The sequence below is a fragment of the Hyla sarda genome, chromosome 13 (assembly GCF_029499605.1).
Source record: "Hyla sarda isolate aHylSar1 chromosome 13, aHylSar1.hap1, whole genome shotgun sequence".
Lineage (NCBI taxonomy): Eukaryota > Metazoa > Chordata > Amphibia > Anura > Hylidae > Hyla > Hyla sarda.
The window spans coordinates 45,837,323-45,855,091 of NC_079201.1; the positions used below are offsets into that span (position 1 = coordinate 45,837,323).

General features: G+C 44.9%; 1 protein-coding gene across 1 annotated transcript in view; it reads left to right on the forward strand.

The window, feature by feature from the left end:
• Positions 1 to 17,435, forward strand: part of LOC130297299 (polycystin-1-like) — a 396,912-nt gene extending 379,477 nt beyond the window's left edge. Inside the window, exon 50 of the mRNA XM_056549607.1 lies at positions 15,810 to 17,435. Within this exon, the coding sequence (XP_056405582.1) occupies positions 15,810 to 16,418 (609 nt within the window). The 3' untranslated portion in view covers positions 16,419 to 17,435. The remainder of the gene's footprint in view (positions 1 to 15,809) is intronic.
• Positions 17,436 to 17,769: the final 334 nt, after the last annotated feature.

A 17,769-nucleotide genomic window follows, 5' to 3' on the forward strand; every position in this document is an offset into this window, starting at 1 on the left:
TCCTTGAGGCGCATAGTTTTCAAAATAGGATGCTTTGTGGTTTTTTTTTTTTTTGCTGTCCTGGCACCATAGGGGCTTCCTAAATAGGACATGCCCCCCAAAAACCATCTCAGCAAAATTTGCTTTCCAAAAGCCAAATGTGACTCCTTCTTTTCTGAGCATTGTAGTGTGCCCGCAGTGCACTTGACGTCCCCACATGGGATATTTCCATACTCAGAAGCAGTTGCGTAGCTATAGAGGTCGCAACAGTCGCCATGGCGACCGGGCCCCCAAGCCAGGGGGGCCCGCAGGGCCCACCTTGCCATATTTACAAAAAAAAAAAAAAGAAACCTCCCTGGTAGTTCTGCTCTCTGGAAGACCCCTTTCTCTGGTGGCGCTGAAGGGGGGCCTCATTTAGTCCGGTCCCCCGGCCCCAAGTAACGTCGGGGGAAGGGACACTGCCGCTTTAAGAGCAGCAGACGTCGGAAGCAAGTACCTGATGTCACGGTCCCTGCCCCAGCTGCACAGGAGGACGAGGACATCCCGCCGCCGACTAGAGATGCTGCATCCTCCCAGGAATGTGAGGGGGTGGACGAGGCTATAAACGAATGACGGAGGGTCAGAGGTGAGAGTGGCGGGGGAGGGTTTGCTGGAGGAGTGTTTCCCAAACAGGGTGCCTTCAGCTGTGGCCAAACTACAACTCCCAGCGTGCCTGGACAGCCAAAGGCTGTCTGGGCATGCTAGGAGTTGTAGTTTGGCCACTGCTGGAGGCACCCTTTTTGGGAAACACTGGCATGGAGTATGACAGGGGGGGGGGAAGGAACATGGAGGACAGATGGGGGGAGGAGCATGAATTAGCCCCCCTCTGACCTCCCTTTCAAATACCCCCCTGAAAAAGGAGCATGGAGAAGGGGAGGGTGTTGGAAAAGGAGCATGGCGGAGGTCACAGGGGTGGAAAAAAGCAGCATGGAGGAGGTCAGGGGGGTGGAAAAAATGAGCATGGAGGAGGCAATGGGGTGAAAAAAAAAAGCATGGAGGAGGACAGGGGGGGGAGGGTGTTGAAAAAGGAGCATGGAGGAGGACAGGGGGGGTTGGAAAAAGGAGCATTGAGGAGGTCAGGGGGGTGGAAAAAAGGAGCATGGAGGAGGTCAGGGGGGTGGAAAAAAGAAGCATGGAGGAGGCTGTGGCATGGCTATGAAGTTAGCGCAGGAACTCCTGCGCTCACTTCATAGTAGTTGTGCATAGTGACATCTTCTGATCTTAGAAGCCAGTGTTTTCCAACCATGGTGTCTCCAGCTGTTGTAAAACTACAACTCTCAGCATGCCTGGACAGCCAAAGGCTGTCTGTGCATGCTGGGAGTTGTAGTTTTGCAACAGCTGGAGGTGCCATGGTTGGAAAACACTGGCTTACAGTAAATATCTTAAAGGAGTACTCCAGAATGCAAAAATTTTCATTCAGACTGCCGGCAGTAAAATAATAAATATACATACCTGCTGTTGCTCCCCTGGTGCCTCCAGTAACCTGCTCCGGCCTCTGCCGCGATCCTTTTCCTGGTTGCCGGTGGTTGGTGAGGCATACTGACAATCACCGGCCGCAGAGAAGTCCTGCCTCGGCCAGAAATAGGCTGAGCAGCAGTGTGACTCACCGACCACCGGCAGCCAGGAAAAGGATCGCGGCGGATCCTTATTTTACTGCCCGCTGTCTGAATGAAAATTGTTGCATCCTGGAGTACTCCTTTAAGTTAGAGAAAAAAAAATATATATTGTGGAAACCTCTCTTATCATAAATCGTCTTGTACAGATTAACATTAGGGTCGGGTTACATGTCTGCGGATCCACCGATGACTCTATAGAGTGCCTCCTGCTGTTTCCCCCCCTGTGTGCTGCTCACAACAGCAATCTGCCACTAACAAGCAGCCACACAGGGACCTGCGAATCACCGTGGGCACATGCAGTGTACTCTGAGACATCGAGTAACGGCAGATTGCTGCAGCATGCAGGACATTGGGGAAAACAGCTGGAGGCACACTATAGGGTCAAGTCATTGACGGATCAGCAGAGTAACATACACTACTGATGTGTTACATGTGACCCTACCCTAAGGGTGCGTTCACGTGTGCATATTTGCTTCAGCAGATTTTGCTGATGTGTTTGTATGTATGATGTGTGTATGTACTGTATGTATGATGTATGAAGGATGTGTGTATGTACTGTATGTATGATGTATGAATGATGTGTGTGTATGTACCGTATGTATGATGTATGTTTATGTACTGTATGAATGATGTATGAATGATGTGTGTGTGTATGTACTGTATGTATGATGTATGTGTATGTATTGTATGTATGAATTATGTGTGTGTATGAATGATAGATGTGTGTAAACAAGATGTATGTATGATGTGTGGAGATGTATTCTGTGTGGGGGGATCTGGAGGCGGCGGGTGTATGTATGATATGTGTATGTATGATATGTGTGTGTATGATGTGTGTGTTTGTATTATGTGTGTGTGTGTGTATGTACTGTATGTATGAATGATGTGTGTGTATGTACTGTATGTGGCAGTATTCAGGGGATACAGTGTGTGGAAGTATTATATTCAGGGGTACAGTAGGTGGCAATATTATATTCAGGGGGTACAGAAGGAGGCAGTATTATATTTAGGGGTACAGGCGGGTGGCAGTATTATATTCAGGGGGTACAGTGTGTGGCAGTATTATATTCAGGCGGTACAGTAGGTGGCAGTATTATATTCAGGGGGTACAGTAGGTGGCAGTATTATATTCAGGGGGTACAGTAGGTGGCAGTATTATATTCAGGGGGTACAGTAGGTGGCAGTATTATATGCAGGAGGTACAGTGGATGATAGTTTTAAATTCAGGGGATACAGTATTTGGCAGTATTATAATGATTATTGTCTTCATACAGAGGATGAGGATCTACTGACAAAGTGAGAACCTATGATGTCCGGGTGTCAGACTCCGCAGAGAAGATGGAGCTGGAAGACGTCCTGACGTCCGGACCAGATGGAAAAGAAAAGACAACAGAGAAGACGTCACTCAGGTCACTGATATCACTGTTTTCTCCTGACTGTCCCATCAGAGCTGGAGTCACTTGTTAGTTCTGCAGTGATCATAGGTGACGATGTACCCTAATCTGTGGCTCTCCATCTGTTGCAAAACTGCAAATCCTATAATGCCTGAGGTTCTCCAGACTTGATGGGAGTTATAGCTTTATAACAACTGGAGAGCAACTGGAACCAAGGTGATTGGTGGGGGTCCCAGCAGTTGGACCCCCTCCAGACAAATGGGCTGCTTATTCTTAAATGTCTGTTTTGTCTGTCCGGCCCTGCCTGTTAGTCATTTATATTGTTGTGTATCCTGACTGTGTCCCATCAGTGCTGTAGTCACTGATATTTTTGTGCGGCTGAGTAAGGGGTTGTCCAGGATTGGGGAAGCGGGTCGTCAGGTGGTAGGGGGGGTCCAGGGCAATTTTTCGCACCGGGGCCCTGAGATTTCTAGCTATGCCCCTGCTCAGAAGAGATGGGGTAAACATTTTGGGGGGCATTTTCTCCTATTACCCCTTGTAAAAATGTAAAATTTGGGGGGAAACCAGCATTTTAGTGAGAAAAAAAGTCATTTACACATCCAACTTTAACGAAAATCGTCAAACATCTATGGGGTGTCATCTATGGGGAGGCAGTATTATATTTAGGGGTACAGGCGGGTGGCAGTATTATATTCAGGGGTACAGTGTGTGGCAGTATTATATTCAGGCGGTACAGTAGGTGGCAGTATTATATTCAGGGGGTACAGTAGGTGGCAGTATTATATTCAGGGGGTACAGTAGGTGGCAGTATTATATTCAGGGGGTACAGTAGGTGGCAGTATTATATGCAGGAGGTACAGTGGATGATAGTTCACTTTACCCCTTGTTAGGTTCCTTGAGGGGTGTAGTTTCCAAAATAGTATGTCATGTAGGTTTTTTTTTTTTTTTGCTGTCCTGGCACCATAGGGGCTTCCTAAATAGGACATGCCCCCCAAAAACCATTTCAGCAAAATTTGCTTTCCAAAAGCCAAATGTGACTCCTTCTCTTCTAAGCATTGTAGTGCTCCCGCAGTGCACTTGACGTCCACACATGGTGTATTTCCATACTCAGAAGAGATGGGGTTACAAATTTTTGGGGGCATTTCATCCTATTACCCCTTGTAAGAATGTAAAATTTGGGGGAAAACCAGCATTTTAGTGAAAAAATAATAATTTACACATCCAACTTTAACGAAAAGTCGTCAAACACCTGTGGGTTGTTAAGGTTCACTGTACCCCTTGTTACGTTCCTTGAGGGGTGTAGTTTCCAAAATAATATGCCATGTGGGTATTTTTTTGCTGTCCTGGCACCATAGGGGCTTACTAAATGGGACATGTCCCCCAAAAACAATTTCTGCTAAATTTGCTTTCCAAAAGCAAAATGTGACTCCTTCTCTTCTGAGCATTGTAGTGCGCCCGTAGTGCACTTGACGTCCACACATGGGGGATTTCTATACTCAGAAGAGGTGGGGTTACAAATTTTGGGGGGAATTTTCTCCTATTACCCCTTGTAAAAATGTAAAATTTGGGGGGAAACCAGCATTTTTGTGAAAAAAAGTCATTTACACATCGTACTTTAACGAAAATCGTCAAACATCTATGGGGTGTTAAGGTTCACTGTACCCCTTGTTAGGTTCCTTGAGGGGTGTAGTTTCCAAAATAGTATGCCATGTGGGTTTTTTTATGCTGTCCTGGCACCATAGGGGCTTCCTAAATGGGACAAGCCCCCCAAAAACCATTTCAGAAAAACTCACTCTCCAAAATCCCACTGTCGCTCCTTACCTTCTGAGCCCTCTAGTGCACCCACAGAGCACTTACCATCATCATATGAAGTATTTCCTTACTCGAGAGGAATTGGGTTACAAATTTTAGGAAGATTTCTCTCCTTTTACCCGAAAGAACATGCGTGTAAAAAATGAAGATGTTGAATTTTCTCCTTCACTTTGCTGCTATTTCTGTGAAACACCTAAAAGGTTAACACACTTACTGAATGTCATTTTGAATACTTTTAGGGGTGCAGTTTTTATAATGGGGTCATTTGTGGGGTATTTCTAATATGAAGGCCCTTCAAATCCACTTAAAACGTAACTGGTCCCTGAAAAATTCATTTATTGGTAAACAAAATAAAATAAGTTGCCAAGATATATAGAAATCATTAGGGATGAGCCAATCGAATCTGATGAATCCAAATTCGTTACGAATATCAGGAAAAATTCGATTCACATTGAAAGCGAATATTGCCGCATTTCTTTTGATCAAATCGTTTCATTAAACTCCATTTAGTGCGATCCAGGCTCCAGGGGCCGGGCATCTAAAATGGCAGATCCACATGTGAGGACATGGGGCAAGGAATCCTGGGAAGACAGGAACAAGGGTTGGCAGGATGACCCTGAATCACATGCAGCATGCAGCCTATCAGCTGCCAGCCACCCCTGTGATGTAACAGCCCTATATAATCAGCAGCCATCTTGCGGCCAGTCCCATCAGTGTTTTATTACAGAGAGAGAGAGGGACAGACAGCAGTGTGTGTTGCACAGAAAAGGGTTTTTACAGCAGCGATTCTCCTCCCAGTCACATCAGCGTTCTTTTGCAGAGAGAGGGACAGAGAGCAGTGTATTGCACAAAAAGCTTTTTTACAGCAGCGATTCACCTCAAGCCTAATTCCAGCTTAGAAGCACTGTTAGGGAAGGGAGCTAGATTGAGAGAGAAAGTGCAATTTTGGGTGTAATACACAGCGACCGTGTACTGCAGCACTGGTGTGTACAACAACTAAAAAGCTAATAGTATCCAGCCAGTTAGGGTGAGCAGAGCACTAAAAAAATATTGTTCTCTATTAAGTGTAACCTGTGCATACATCTAAGTGGTGTATCATTTTGTTCCTGTTAAAGTCTTAAGGGCCTAGATACTGTAAAAGTCCAGCCAAAAGTACGCACCTGCTGGTGTTGTAGACAATTACTGTTTTTAAGTGTACTGGAGTGCATTATCCTCCCCTCATAACTACATACCACATACGTACATCTAAGTGGTGTACCATTTTGTTCCTGTTACAGTCTTAAGGGCCTAGATACTGTGAAAGGCCAGCCAAAAGTACACACCTGCTTGTGTTGTAGACAAATACTGTTTTTAAGTGTACTGGAGCGGATTGTCCTCCCCTCATAACTGCATACCACATACGTACATCTAAGTGGTGTACCATTTTTTTCCTGTTAAATTCTTAAGGGCCTAGATACTGTGAAAGGCCAGGCAAAAGTACACACCTGCTGGTGTTGTAGACGAAAACTGTTTTAAGCATACTGGAGCGCATTGTACTCCCCCCATAAGTGCATATCACATACGTACATCTAAGTGGTGTACCAAGTTTTTTCCTGTTTAAATCTTAAGGGCCTAGATACTGTGAAAGTCCAGCCAAAAGTACCCACCTGCTAGTGTTGTAGACAAATACAGTTTTAAGCGTAGTGGAGCGTATTGTACTCCCCTCATATGCGCACTAAGTATGTCAGGCAAAGAAGTGCGAGGATGTGCACAGAGGAGTGGCAGAGGCCTAAATCCATCAGGCAGAGGTTGCAGAAGACTAGGGGAGAGTGGCAGCAGGAGTCGCAGCAAGATGCCTGAGCTCCCAGTATCAGCTAGTGGTCGTGTCTCGACCAGAAACCTTATCACAATTGACATCTGATACCCCCAGTCAACAGTCAGTGGGTTCCTCAGACACAACCCTGAGTTGGCATGGCCCAGGAGCAATCCCTGTCCTCCCATTGCCTCTGTCTTATGCTGTTCCCTCCTGACAGAATTATCTTATGCTGTGGGTTCAGCTCCACTATTTAGTGAGAACGATCTACTGGAGGAAAGTCAGCAGCTACTGCACAGCCAAGAAGTGGAAGAGACATCCGCCGCTTCCATCACTAGGCGGGCAAGTTGTGATGAGGAGGGTGGCATCGTGGCGTGGGAGTTGGTGTAGTGGGTGTTCAGGCTCCTGAAGCAGACACTGTTGAGGTACCTGGGGAGGACATCAGTGACGTGCAGACACAACTCAATGATTAGGAAGCCGATCACACTTGGGAGCCGGGTGCAGAAGGGGCTTTATCATCATCAGGAGAAGAAGGTTGCAGGCTGCCCTTGAGGCAGCAGCTGAGCCAGCAAGGTGGTGGCATGTTTGGCTGTCAGCATGATGGTAGAAGTAGAAATTCTGGAGCCAAACATGCCCAGGGAAGATCACCTGCTTCGCGGCAGCCTACCTTCCAGGTAGGAAGTAATGGAACAGGGGTTCCTGGAGTGGGCGGCAATAGTCGTCAATCAGTGGGGACTGTTGGTGGGAAAATCAGCTACTCGGCGGTGTGGCAGTTTTTCATCAAGCATTCGGAGGATGGTAAACTGGCCATATGCAAGATATGTCGGCAGAAGGTGAAGCGTGGCCTGGGTCCCAATGTTGGCACCACGGCCCTGCGTCAACATATACAGCGTCACCATAAAGTGGCCTGGGAGAACAGTGGCTCCAATGCGGTGGCCCAGCCTGCTGTATCACCCAGTGACACGCCGCTCCCTGTTACAGCCAGTGAAGGCTCCACCACCTAAGCCGGAGGGAGCTGTGTGTCATACCCATCTTCTGTCGCTCCAGATGCTCCTGCTCCTCCTACTTCGAGTCAGTCAGCCAGCAATCCATCGACGAAGCCATGTCCAAAGACAACAGCATGCGCCCACTCATCCAATGGCACAGAAGCTGAATGTGCTCCTGTCCAAGTTGCTGGTGCTGCAGTCCCTCCCTTTTCAAGTGGTGGACTCTGCACCTTTCAGAGAACTGATGGCTTGTTCAGAGCAGAGGTGGAGAGTCCCAAGCTGTAATTTCTTTGAGAAGAAGGCAGTAACAACAACTATGGCTGGTCAGGGCACTGGAGACGTCGTGCCTACATCTCACGGCCACAAGAGCCCTGTGGGGGCTGATCTGGAGGAGGAGGGGGAGGGGCACAGTGGAGCACAGTTTAGGTTTTGCGAGATGGGCAGTTTTTCTAGTCATCTGACAGGAGAGGAGGAGCAGGAGTCACAAATGGCACAATGCATGCTCACTAGCTTCTGTAGTTACCACCGAATTGTCACCATTCGGCAGTGGGATGATTTCTGGCTCTCCACCTTATTGGACCCTCGCTACCGCCATAAAATGGGGCCTTTTTTTTTTTTACACCGACTGAGAGGGAGGACAAACTGACCTACTGTAGAGACATCCTACATAGTCCGTTGGCTGATGCCTATCTGCGCCATCGTCCATCCTCTCGCAGGTCTGACTTGGGGGGAGGGGGCCCCTCTGTGCTCAACTTCCACTGCCATGGCTTCTGAGGAGGGGTGGGGTGGCAGGAGCAGTACCAGCTCCATCAGTAGTAGCCTGAGTCTACAGTTGCTGATGAGTAGCTTTCTTTACCCGCATAGTGAAGCAACTCATCAGCAGAAGCTAGACCTGGAGCAGGACCTGAACCAGCAGGTGGTGGCATACCTTGACATGACCATGCCAACACACCTTGAAGATCCAATGGACTTCTGGGTAGCCACATTTGATTTGTGTCCGCAACTAGCAGAGTTTGCCCTGAAAAAGCTGTCCTCCCCGGCCAGGAGTGTGCCATCAGAGTGGGTGTTTAGTGTGGCAGGGGCCATAGTAAGCCCAAGGAGAACTCGTCTGTGCGTGAAAAAGTTGAGAGACTGACCTTTATAAAGATGAATCAGGCATGGATCAGCCAGGATTTCCACCCACCAATGCCTGATGCATCAGAGTAGTTTGACCATGGTGCCACACCAACACTTCACAAATATGAATAGTGCAAAACATATTTAAGGTGCTGCTCCCCAGTTACAGACATTCCTTCGCATTAGACCACAAGTAAGTATTGAGGATATGCATTAGCTAAAACGTAACTTTTCTTAGGATAAAATATATGTACCCAAAAAAAATTTGAAATCGAACAAAAGGAAAGGTGTGCAAAAAACACCATGTGCCACCTACACCACCAATTATTTATGTGATGCAAAGACCTCTAAAAGATGGAAGGGAACAACGTATGGTCCATTGTAACTGGTGGGGGTAAAAGCTTCCCCTGTAAGGCCCTACTCTCGCATTATTAATTCCCTTCTTGGCAAGTGTTACTCGCCCTAAAAAGGGCAACCCCAGAGAGGAACCTCTCCCTATTTCCACCTACAAAAACTGCCATTTCACAGGGTTTTTACGTAGAAATAGGGAGAGGTTCCTGTGTGGGGCTGCCCTTTTTAGGGCGAGTAACACTTGCCAAGAAGGGAATTAATAATGCGAGAGTAGGGCCTTACAGGGGAAGTTTTTACCCCCACCGGTTACAATGAACCCTACATTGTTCCCCTCCACCTTTTAGGTGTCTTTGCATCACATCAATACTTGGTGGTGTAGTTGGCACATGGTGTTTTTTGCACAACTTTCCTTTTGTTTGATTAAAAAAAATGTGGGTACATATATTTTATTCTAAGAATATTATTAAAAGTTAAGTTTTACGTAATGCATATCCTCAATACTTATGCACACTAACACTTTTACAAAAGAAACCGTTTTCTTCTGCTTACCTGCCTCAGCTACGATTCTGATCCTGCCACCCACCTGATGCCACACATCTTATGCCAAGTTCTTCTTTCACCCACCTTCGTCACCAGGTACTGGTATTGCCACCCACCTCCCCACTATGTCACTGGGTCACTTTCAGGACTCCTGATGCTGCTGATGCCAACCTTATCCTTACCTGAGAGAAATTGGGTTACATATTTTAGGGGGCATTTTCTCATTTTACCCCTTGTAAAAATAAAAAATATGGATCTACAAGAACATGTTAGTGTAAAAATTGAAGATTTTGAATTTTCACCTCCACTTTGCTGCTATTCTTGTGTTTCCTAAAGGGTTAACAAACTTTCTGAATGCCATTTTGAATACGTTGAGGGGTGCAGTTTTTATAATGGGGTCCATTATTGGGTATTTCTAACATAAAGGCCCTCAAATTCACTTCAAAACTGAACTGGTCCCTGAAAAATTCAGATTTTGAAACTTACTAGAAAAATTGGAAAATTGCTTCTATACTTTAAAGCCCTCTGATGTCTTCAAAAAGTAAAAATATGTCAACTTTATGATGCAAACATAAAGTAGACATATTGTATATGTGAATCAGCATATCATTTATTTGGGATGTCTATTTTCCTTACAAGCAGAGAGCTTCAAAGCTATAAAAATGCAAAATTTTCAGATTTATGTATTGATGAAAATTTACCACTAACATAAAGTAGAATATGTCACGAAAAAAGTGAATCTCGGAATCAAATTCATAAGTAAAAGCATCCCAGAGTTATTAAAGCTTAAAGGTACAGTGGTCAGAATTGCAAAAAAAATGGTCTGGTCCTTAGGGTCAAAATGGGCTCGGTCCCCAAGGGGTTAAAGGGGTACTCCCGTGGAAAACTTTTTTTTTTAAATCAACTGGTGCCAGAAAGTTAAACAGATTCGTAAATGACTTCTATTAAAAAAAAATCTTAATCCTCCCAGTACTTTTTAGGGGCTGTATACTACAGAGGAAATGCTTTTCTTTTTGGATTTTTCCTCTGTCACGACCACAGTGCTCTCTGCTGATCTCTGCTGACCATTTTAGGAACTTTCCAGTTCCTAAAATGGACAGCAGAGGTCAGCAGAGAGCACTGTGGTCGTGACAGAAGAGAAATCCCCCCCCCCCCCCAAAAAAAAAAAGCATTTCCTCTGTAGTATACAGACCCTAAAAAGTACTGGGAGGGTTAAGATCTTTTTAAAGAAGTGATTTATAAATCTGCTTAACTTTCTGGCATCAGTTGATTTAAAAAAAAAAGTTTTCCACGGGTGTACCCCTTTAACATAGCTACATGCAAGATGTGTCGGCAGAAGGTGAAGATGTGTCGGCAGAAGGTGAAGTGTGGCCAGGGTCCCAATGTTGGCACCACGGCTCTGTGTCAACATATGCTGCTCCACCATAAAGGAGCCTGGAGCATAGTTTAGGTTTCTCCAAATGGGCAGTTTTTCGAGTAATCTGACAGGAGAGGAGGAGCAGGAGCAGCTAGAGGGTTATGAGGAAGGTGAGACAGAGGACCCCGACACACCGTGGCAGAATTCAGTGAAGATGGAGGCAGGGAGTCCCTCTGAGTCACTTGCACAAATGGCACGATGCATGTTTGCTTAGTGACAGACTAATTGTCACCATTCGGCAACGGGATGACTGATGTCTCTCCCCCTTATTGGACACTCGCTACCAGCACAAAATGGGGGCCTTTTTCACACCCACTGAGAGGGAGTAGAAACAAACCTACTACAGAGACATCCTACGTAGTCAGTTGGCTGATGCCTATCGGCACCATCATCCATCCTCTCGCAGGTCTGACTTGGGGGGGCACTCTGCGCTCACCTTCCACTGTCATGGCTTCTGGGGAGGGGGGGGGGGGTGGCAGGAGCAATGCCAGCTCCATCAGCAGCAGACTGAGTCTACAGTCACTGTTGAGTACGTTTCTTTAACCGCATAATGAAGCAACTCATCAGCAGCAGGTAGACCTGGAGCAGGACCTGAACCAGCAGGTGGTGGCATACCTTGACATGCCCATGCCAACACATCTTGAAGATCCGCTGGACTTCTGTGCAACCAAACTTGATTTGTGTACGCAACTAGCAGAGTTTGCCCTGGAAAACCTGTCCTGCCCAGCCAGTATTGTGCCATCAGAGCAGCCATGGTAACCCCGAGGAGAACTCATTCGTCCACTAAATATGTGGAGAGACTGACCTTTGTGAAGATGAATCAGTTACAAACATTCCTCCGCATCAGACTTTTTTTCACCCACCTTCTTCAACGGGTACTAGCATTGCCACCCACTACACCACTCTGTCACCGGGTCACTTTCATGACTCCTGATGCTGCTGCTGCCATATCCACGCTGTCTCATTCAGCCACTATATCGTCTCCTCATGCTTCTGCCAACTCCAGGCTGTGCCATTCAGCCACTATATCGTCTCCTCATGCTTCAGCCAACTCCAGGCTCTGCCACTCAGCCACTATATGGTCTCCTCATGCTTCAGCCAACTCCAGGCTGTGCCATTCAGCCACTATATGGTCTCCTCATGCTTCAGCCAGCTACAGGTTGGGCCATTCAGCCACTATATGGTCTCCTCCTGCTGCCACACACTCCAGGCCATGCCACTCAGCCACTATATGTTCTACTCATGCTGCTGCCAACTCCCGGCTGTGCCATTCAGCCACTATATGGTATCCTCATGCTTCAGCCAACTCCAGGCTATGTTATTCAGCCACTATTTGGTCTCCTCATGCTTCAGCCACCTCCAGGCAGGCTGTGCCATTAAGCCACTATATGGTCTCCTCATGCTTTAGCCATCTCCAGGCTGTGCCATTCAGCCACTATATGGTCTATTCATGCTTCAGCCACCTCCAGGCTGTGCCATTCAGCCACTATATGGTCTCCTCATGCTTCACCACCTCCAGGCTGTGCCATTCAGCCACTACATGTTCTACTCATGCTGCCACAACTCCAGGCTGTGCCATTCAGCCACTACATGGTCTCCTCATGCTTCAGCCAACTCCAGGCTGTTCCATCTGGCCACTATATGGTCTCCTCATGCTTCACCACTTCCAGGCTGTGACATTCAGCCATTACATGGACTCCTCATGCTTCAGCCAACTCCAGGCTGTGCCATTCAGCCACTACATGTTCTACTCATGCTGCCACAACTCCAGGCTGTGCCATTCAGCCATTATACGGTCTACTCATGCTTCAGCCAACTTCAGGCTGTTCCATCTGGCCACTATATGGTCTCCTCAAGCTTCACCACTTCCAGGCTGTGTCATTCAGCCACTACATGGTTCATCCAACTCCATGCTGTGCCATTCAGCTACTCTATGGTCTCCTCATGCTTCACCACCTCCAGGCTTTGCCATTCAGCCACTATATGGTCTCCTCATGCTTCAGCCAACTCCAGGCTGTACCATTCGGCCACTATATGGTCTTCTCATGCTTCACCACCTCCAGGCTGTGCCATTCAGACACTATATGGTCTCCTCATGCTTCAGCCAACTCCAGGCTGTGCCATTCAGCCACTATATGGTCTCCTCATGCTGCCACAAACTCCAGGTAGTTATTCAGCCACTATATGGTCTCCTCATACTGATGCCACCTCCAGCCTCTGTCATCGTGCGCCATGTTACATGTGACTCCTTGTCACACGCCGGGGCCTGGCACATTAAAACTTGGGAGTGTAATGTTAAATTTCAATTTCAAAATCTTCCATTTCATTTTTAAAATTCATCTTTTAGATTAAAAGGGGGGGATTAAACTGGCAGAGTCACTGGTAGAGAAGGATCTGGGTGTACTTGCAGATCACAGACTACAGAATAGCATGCAATGTCAGCCTGCTGCTTCCAAGGCCGGCAGGATATTGTCATGTATAAAAAGAGTCATGGACTCGAGGGACAGGGACATAATACTCCCTCTTTATAAAGCATTGTTACAGCCTCACCTGGAATATGCTGTTCAGTTTTGGGCACCAGACCATAAAAGGGACACTGTGGAGCTGGAAAGGGTGCAGAGACGCGCGTCTAAACTGATATGGGGCATGGAACATCTTAGCTATGAGGAGCGAGTTACAATTGTTTAGTCTTGAGAAGAAACGTTTAAGGGGGGGGGGATATGACAAATGTATATAAGTATATTAATGACCTATTCAAAAAATATGGAGAAAAACTGTTCCAGGTTAAACCCCCCCAAAGGACGAGGGGGCACTCCCTTCATCTGGAGAAGAAAACGTTTAGTCTCAAGGGGCGACACGCCTTCTTTACGATCAGAACTGTGAACTTATGGAACAGTCTACCTCAGGAACTGGTCACAGCAGGAAAAATTAACAGCTTTAAAACAGGGTTAGATACATTCCTCGAACAAAATAACATTAATGCTTATGAAGAAATATAAAATTCCATCCCTTCCCCAATATCGCTCCACACCATTACCCTTCAATTCCCTGGTTGAACTTGATGGACATATGTCTTTTTTTCAACCGTACTAACTAACTATGTAACTATGTAATCTTAGGGATTGTGAAGCCCTATTGTCTACTCATGCTGCCGCCAGCTCCAGGCTGTACCATTCAGCCACTATATGGTTTACTGATGCTGCTGGGCTTGGGACATTAAAGATTTATGGCAGCTGGTGCTACCATAAAATATTTTTAGGCAATGTCCCAAGCCCAGAAGCATCAGTAAACCATATAGTGGCTGAATGGTACAGCCTGGAGCTGGCGGCAGCATGAGTAGACAATAGGGCTTCACAATCCCTAAGATTTAGAGATTAATTTTAAAATTGAAATTGAAGATTTATGGTAGCTAGTGAAGCCCTATTGTCTACTTATGCTGCCGCATGCTCCAGGCTGTGCCATTCAGCCACTGTATGGCTTACTGATACTGCTGGGCTTGGGACATTGCCTAAAAATATTTTATGGTAGCACTAGCACCCCTAAATCCTCCATTTCAATTTGGATTGTGAAGCCCTATTGTCTACTCATGCTGCCGCCAGCTCCAGGCTGTGTCATTGTGCCACCATATGGTCTCATTATGCTGTTGGCACCTTAGATTAAACTTTAAAAATTTTAAAATATATAAAATCTTAAACATTTCTTAAATATCTTCTCTATTGTGAGGCCCTTTTGTCTTCTCAGACTGTTGCCACCTCCACACTGGGTCGTTCTGCCACTATATGGTCACCTCGAGCTGCCACCAATTCCAGGCTGTGTCATTCTGCCAGATTATGGTCTCCTCATGTTGCTGCCACCTCTAGGCTCTGTCATTGTGCCGCCATGTGACTCCTTGTTAGATTGAACTAATACTGTATGACCACAATCCCAAAGTAAACACCCTGACATTAATCTTGTGAATCTAATATAAATCTTATATTAAAATTTAAAAAAATCAAATATTTTCAAGACTGAAGCCCTATGGTCGTCTATTTTTCGTCGTCTATATTCGCGCTTTCATAGTCAGGGAGGCGCTGAGAGGCAGGTACTGGAACAGGTGGTATCTTGCCTGGCAGAAGACTCAAAATTTTAATAAATTCAAATTAAATAAAATAAAAATTACATAAAAAAATCTCTTTATTCTCTTCACTTTTGACACCATATGGTCTCCTTGCTGCCACATCGACGCTCTGCATCAGTGATTCTAATAGCAATGCCTGTAATCTGAATGTCATACTGAATAACAGTATTATTTCACTAACACAGCACACTCCCTATGCGTTAGGACAAGGCAAAGTGCTCTACACCCCTATTGAGGCTCTCTGTAGGCCAGAAATAGCAGTTTTTAATAGCGATTCGCCGGAAATAAATTCGGTCTGAACCAAATTTTTTTGGTAAAATTGGCGAATTGGCCGAATCTAATTTTTCTAAAGTTTGCTCATCTCTAATTGTATCTGAGCTCATAAAGGCTCTATTAAGTTATTAGGTTATGTTTGAGAAATTGATTTAGAAATCATTCTTGGTGTTAGAAACCCCCTTATATATCATGGCATTTTACCTATTTTTATTAAATAATTTGGATTAAGGTATGGAAATTTTAAATATAAAGAATAATTTCCTATATTGACATTATTATTATTATTATTATTATTAATACAATTTATAAATAGAATTAGTCTTAAAATTATTATTTTGTACTGTTTCAATAACTTATCTTTTTTACCTTTTTAGTATCGCCATACAGTGAGATTTGAAGGTTTGGAGTCTCATTCAACAAAAACTTCCAATACTGCCCTGTCAACTCACACCTTGACTTTTGAGCATGATGATGTGGTATCCTTAAACAGCCCTCAACCTTTATTTTCACCTGGTCTAGCTTTGGAACACCTTCCTACAGCCGTCACTAACTTATTAGACAGGATGGATAAAGTAACCACTGTGCTTAGAGAAGTGTACACATTGGAGAAAAAGTTATATCTATGGCAAATAATGCAAAGATCTTATAAAGCTCCCCGTAAAGAAACAGAGTCATCTCAGGAAAATACTAAACAACTACCACTGCCACGTACCTACAGTACTTTTTCAGAGTCTGCTTTAACTCGTCTAAAGTACATGGGACATATGTCAGATAACTGGATGTTTCAAAGAGCAACTTCAGAAAGTACAGGTTTGCGAGCATACCCTGCTTCTGCTGGCTTACTTGGCAAAGCCATCCTGCCCATAAGAAGACCCCACAGTGAAGAAAGATCTGGTGTTTGCAAAAAAAATGAAGTTATTCGGACAGTGCCACAGAAACGTAAAGCATGGGACTCTGAGAAGCCAGAAGAAGATGCAATATGACACAAATATTACACACATGGGCTGAAATTTCTCATTGTCTTTAGACAGTTTTTTGTGTCTAGAAAAGTGCAAGCAGGGTTTATTGCACCTTGCGGTTTACCCATTTCTGCTGATTTTGAGTTGCAATCCACTGATTTTGGCAATACACAAGATATGGAAGGGTTTTATGAACTGCGCTAAGGCGCTAAGCCACTGAAAAGTCTATAAAACTACACCAGCCCAGACTTAGCTTAGCTTTTTGGTGTATGTAAAGAGAGAAATTTCAGAAAATGTGACCTGCACAAAATTTTTCAAATGTTCTGTGACCATTTAATAAATTTGGTGCTCGTACACATTAACAGCACACAAAAAAAGCTGTAAAAAAATGCTTCACTTACACCTACAATGATAAATGCCGGCCATACTGTATGATGCTCACTATCTGAAGCCCAGTCACACAATTCTATCCTGCTGGAAACATTATCAGGGGAAAGACAGAACTGTAAAAGGATATCCAACCTTTAACAACATAATATGCCAGAAAAGACCCACCATTTTTAAAGGGGTCTGACTCCCAGCACTTCCACCATTCAGCTGTTTGTTAACACCAAGGTTACACTAGCTGTCGTCAGTTTGCACTTGCAAATGCCATACTATCGGTAACAGTGCAAGGTAATGCAATGTTGTCTCATTCACTTGAACTTGCCAATTCAAATAGTACAGTAGTTTTAAGTACAAACTGGCCTGCAGGTAGTGAAGAGGGGAAAATACTTGCAAAAACAACGAATGGCAGGGTGCTGGTAGTTAGAGCCCTGTCAATCTAATAGCTTTGGCCTAAGCTTAGGTCAGGCCATCAATTTCTAAAGGCTGGTTAACATTTTTAAGGACAAACCTACCTCACCTCCCAGTGGATTCATTACTAGATTTCTTTGCTAAGAAATGTGATTAAATCAATTTTAGGGAGGAATTGTGGACCTGTTTCTTGTTTCTTTTACATCGTAAATACATATTAAATCCCTCTAATGCACGAGGGGAAAAAGAAAAAAAAAGACAATAAAAAATTTACATTACTCTTCTGGTAATTCTTGCCATTTGCCCCAAGTTCTATTTTCCAGAATAGTTTTCCCTCTTTCTCTGAACAAAATAAGCTCATGGCTTACGATTATATAAGGCTAGGTTTCCACTTGTTTTTTTGTACACCTAAAAAAAATGCCAGAAAAAATGCCAGAAAAACTGCCACGGGTTTTTCCTGCATTTTGGCAGTTTTTCTAGTGTTTTTTTCTCGCGTTTTCCCTGGTGTGTGGAAACAGACAAATTTGTACCCTGTTGCAGTTTTCTCACTGCCTTCAGGGTACCACTCTGTGGGTTGGAT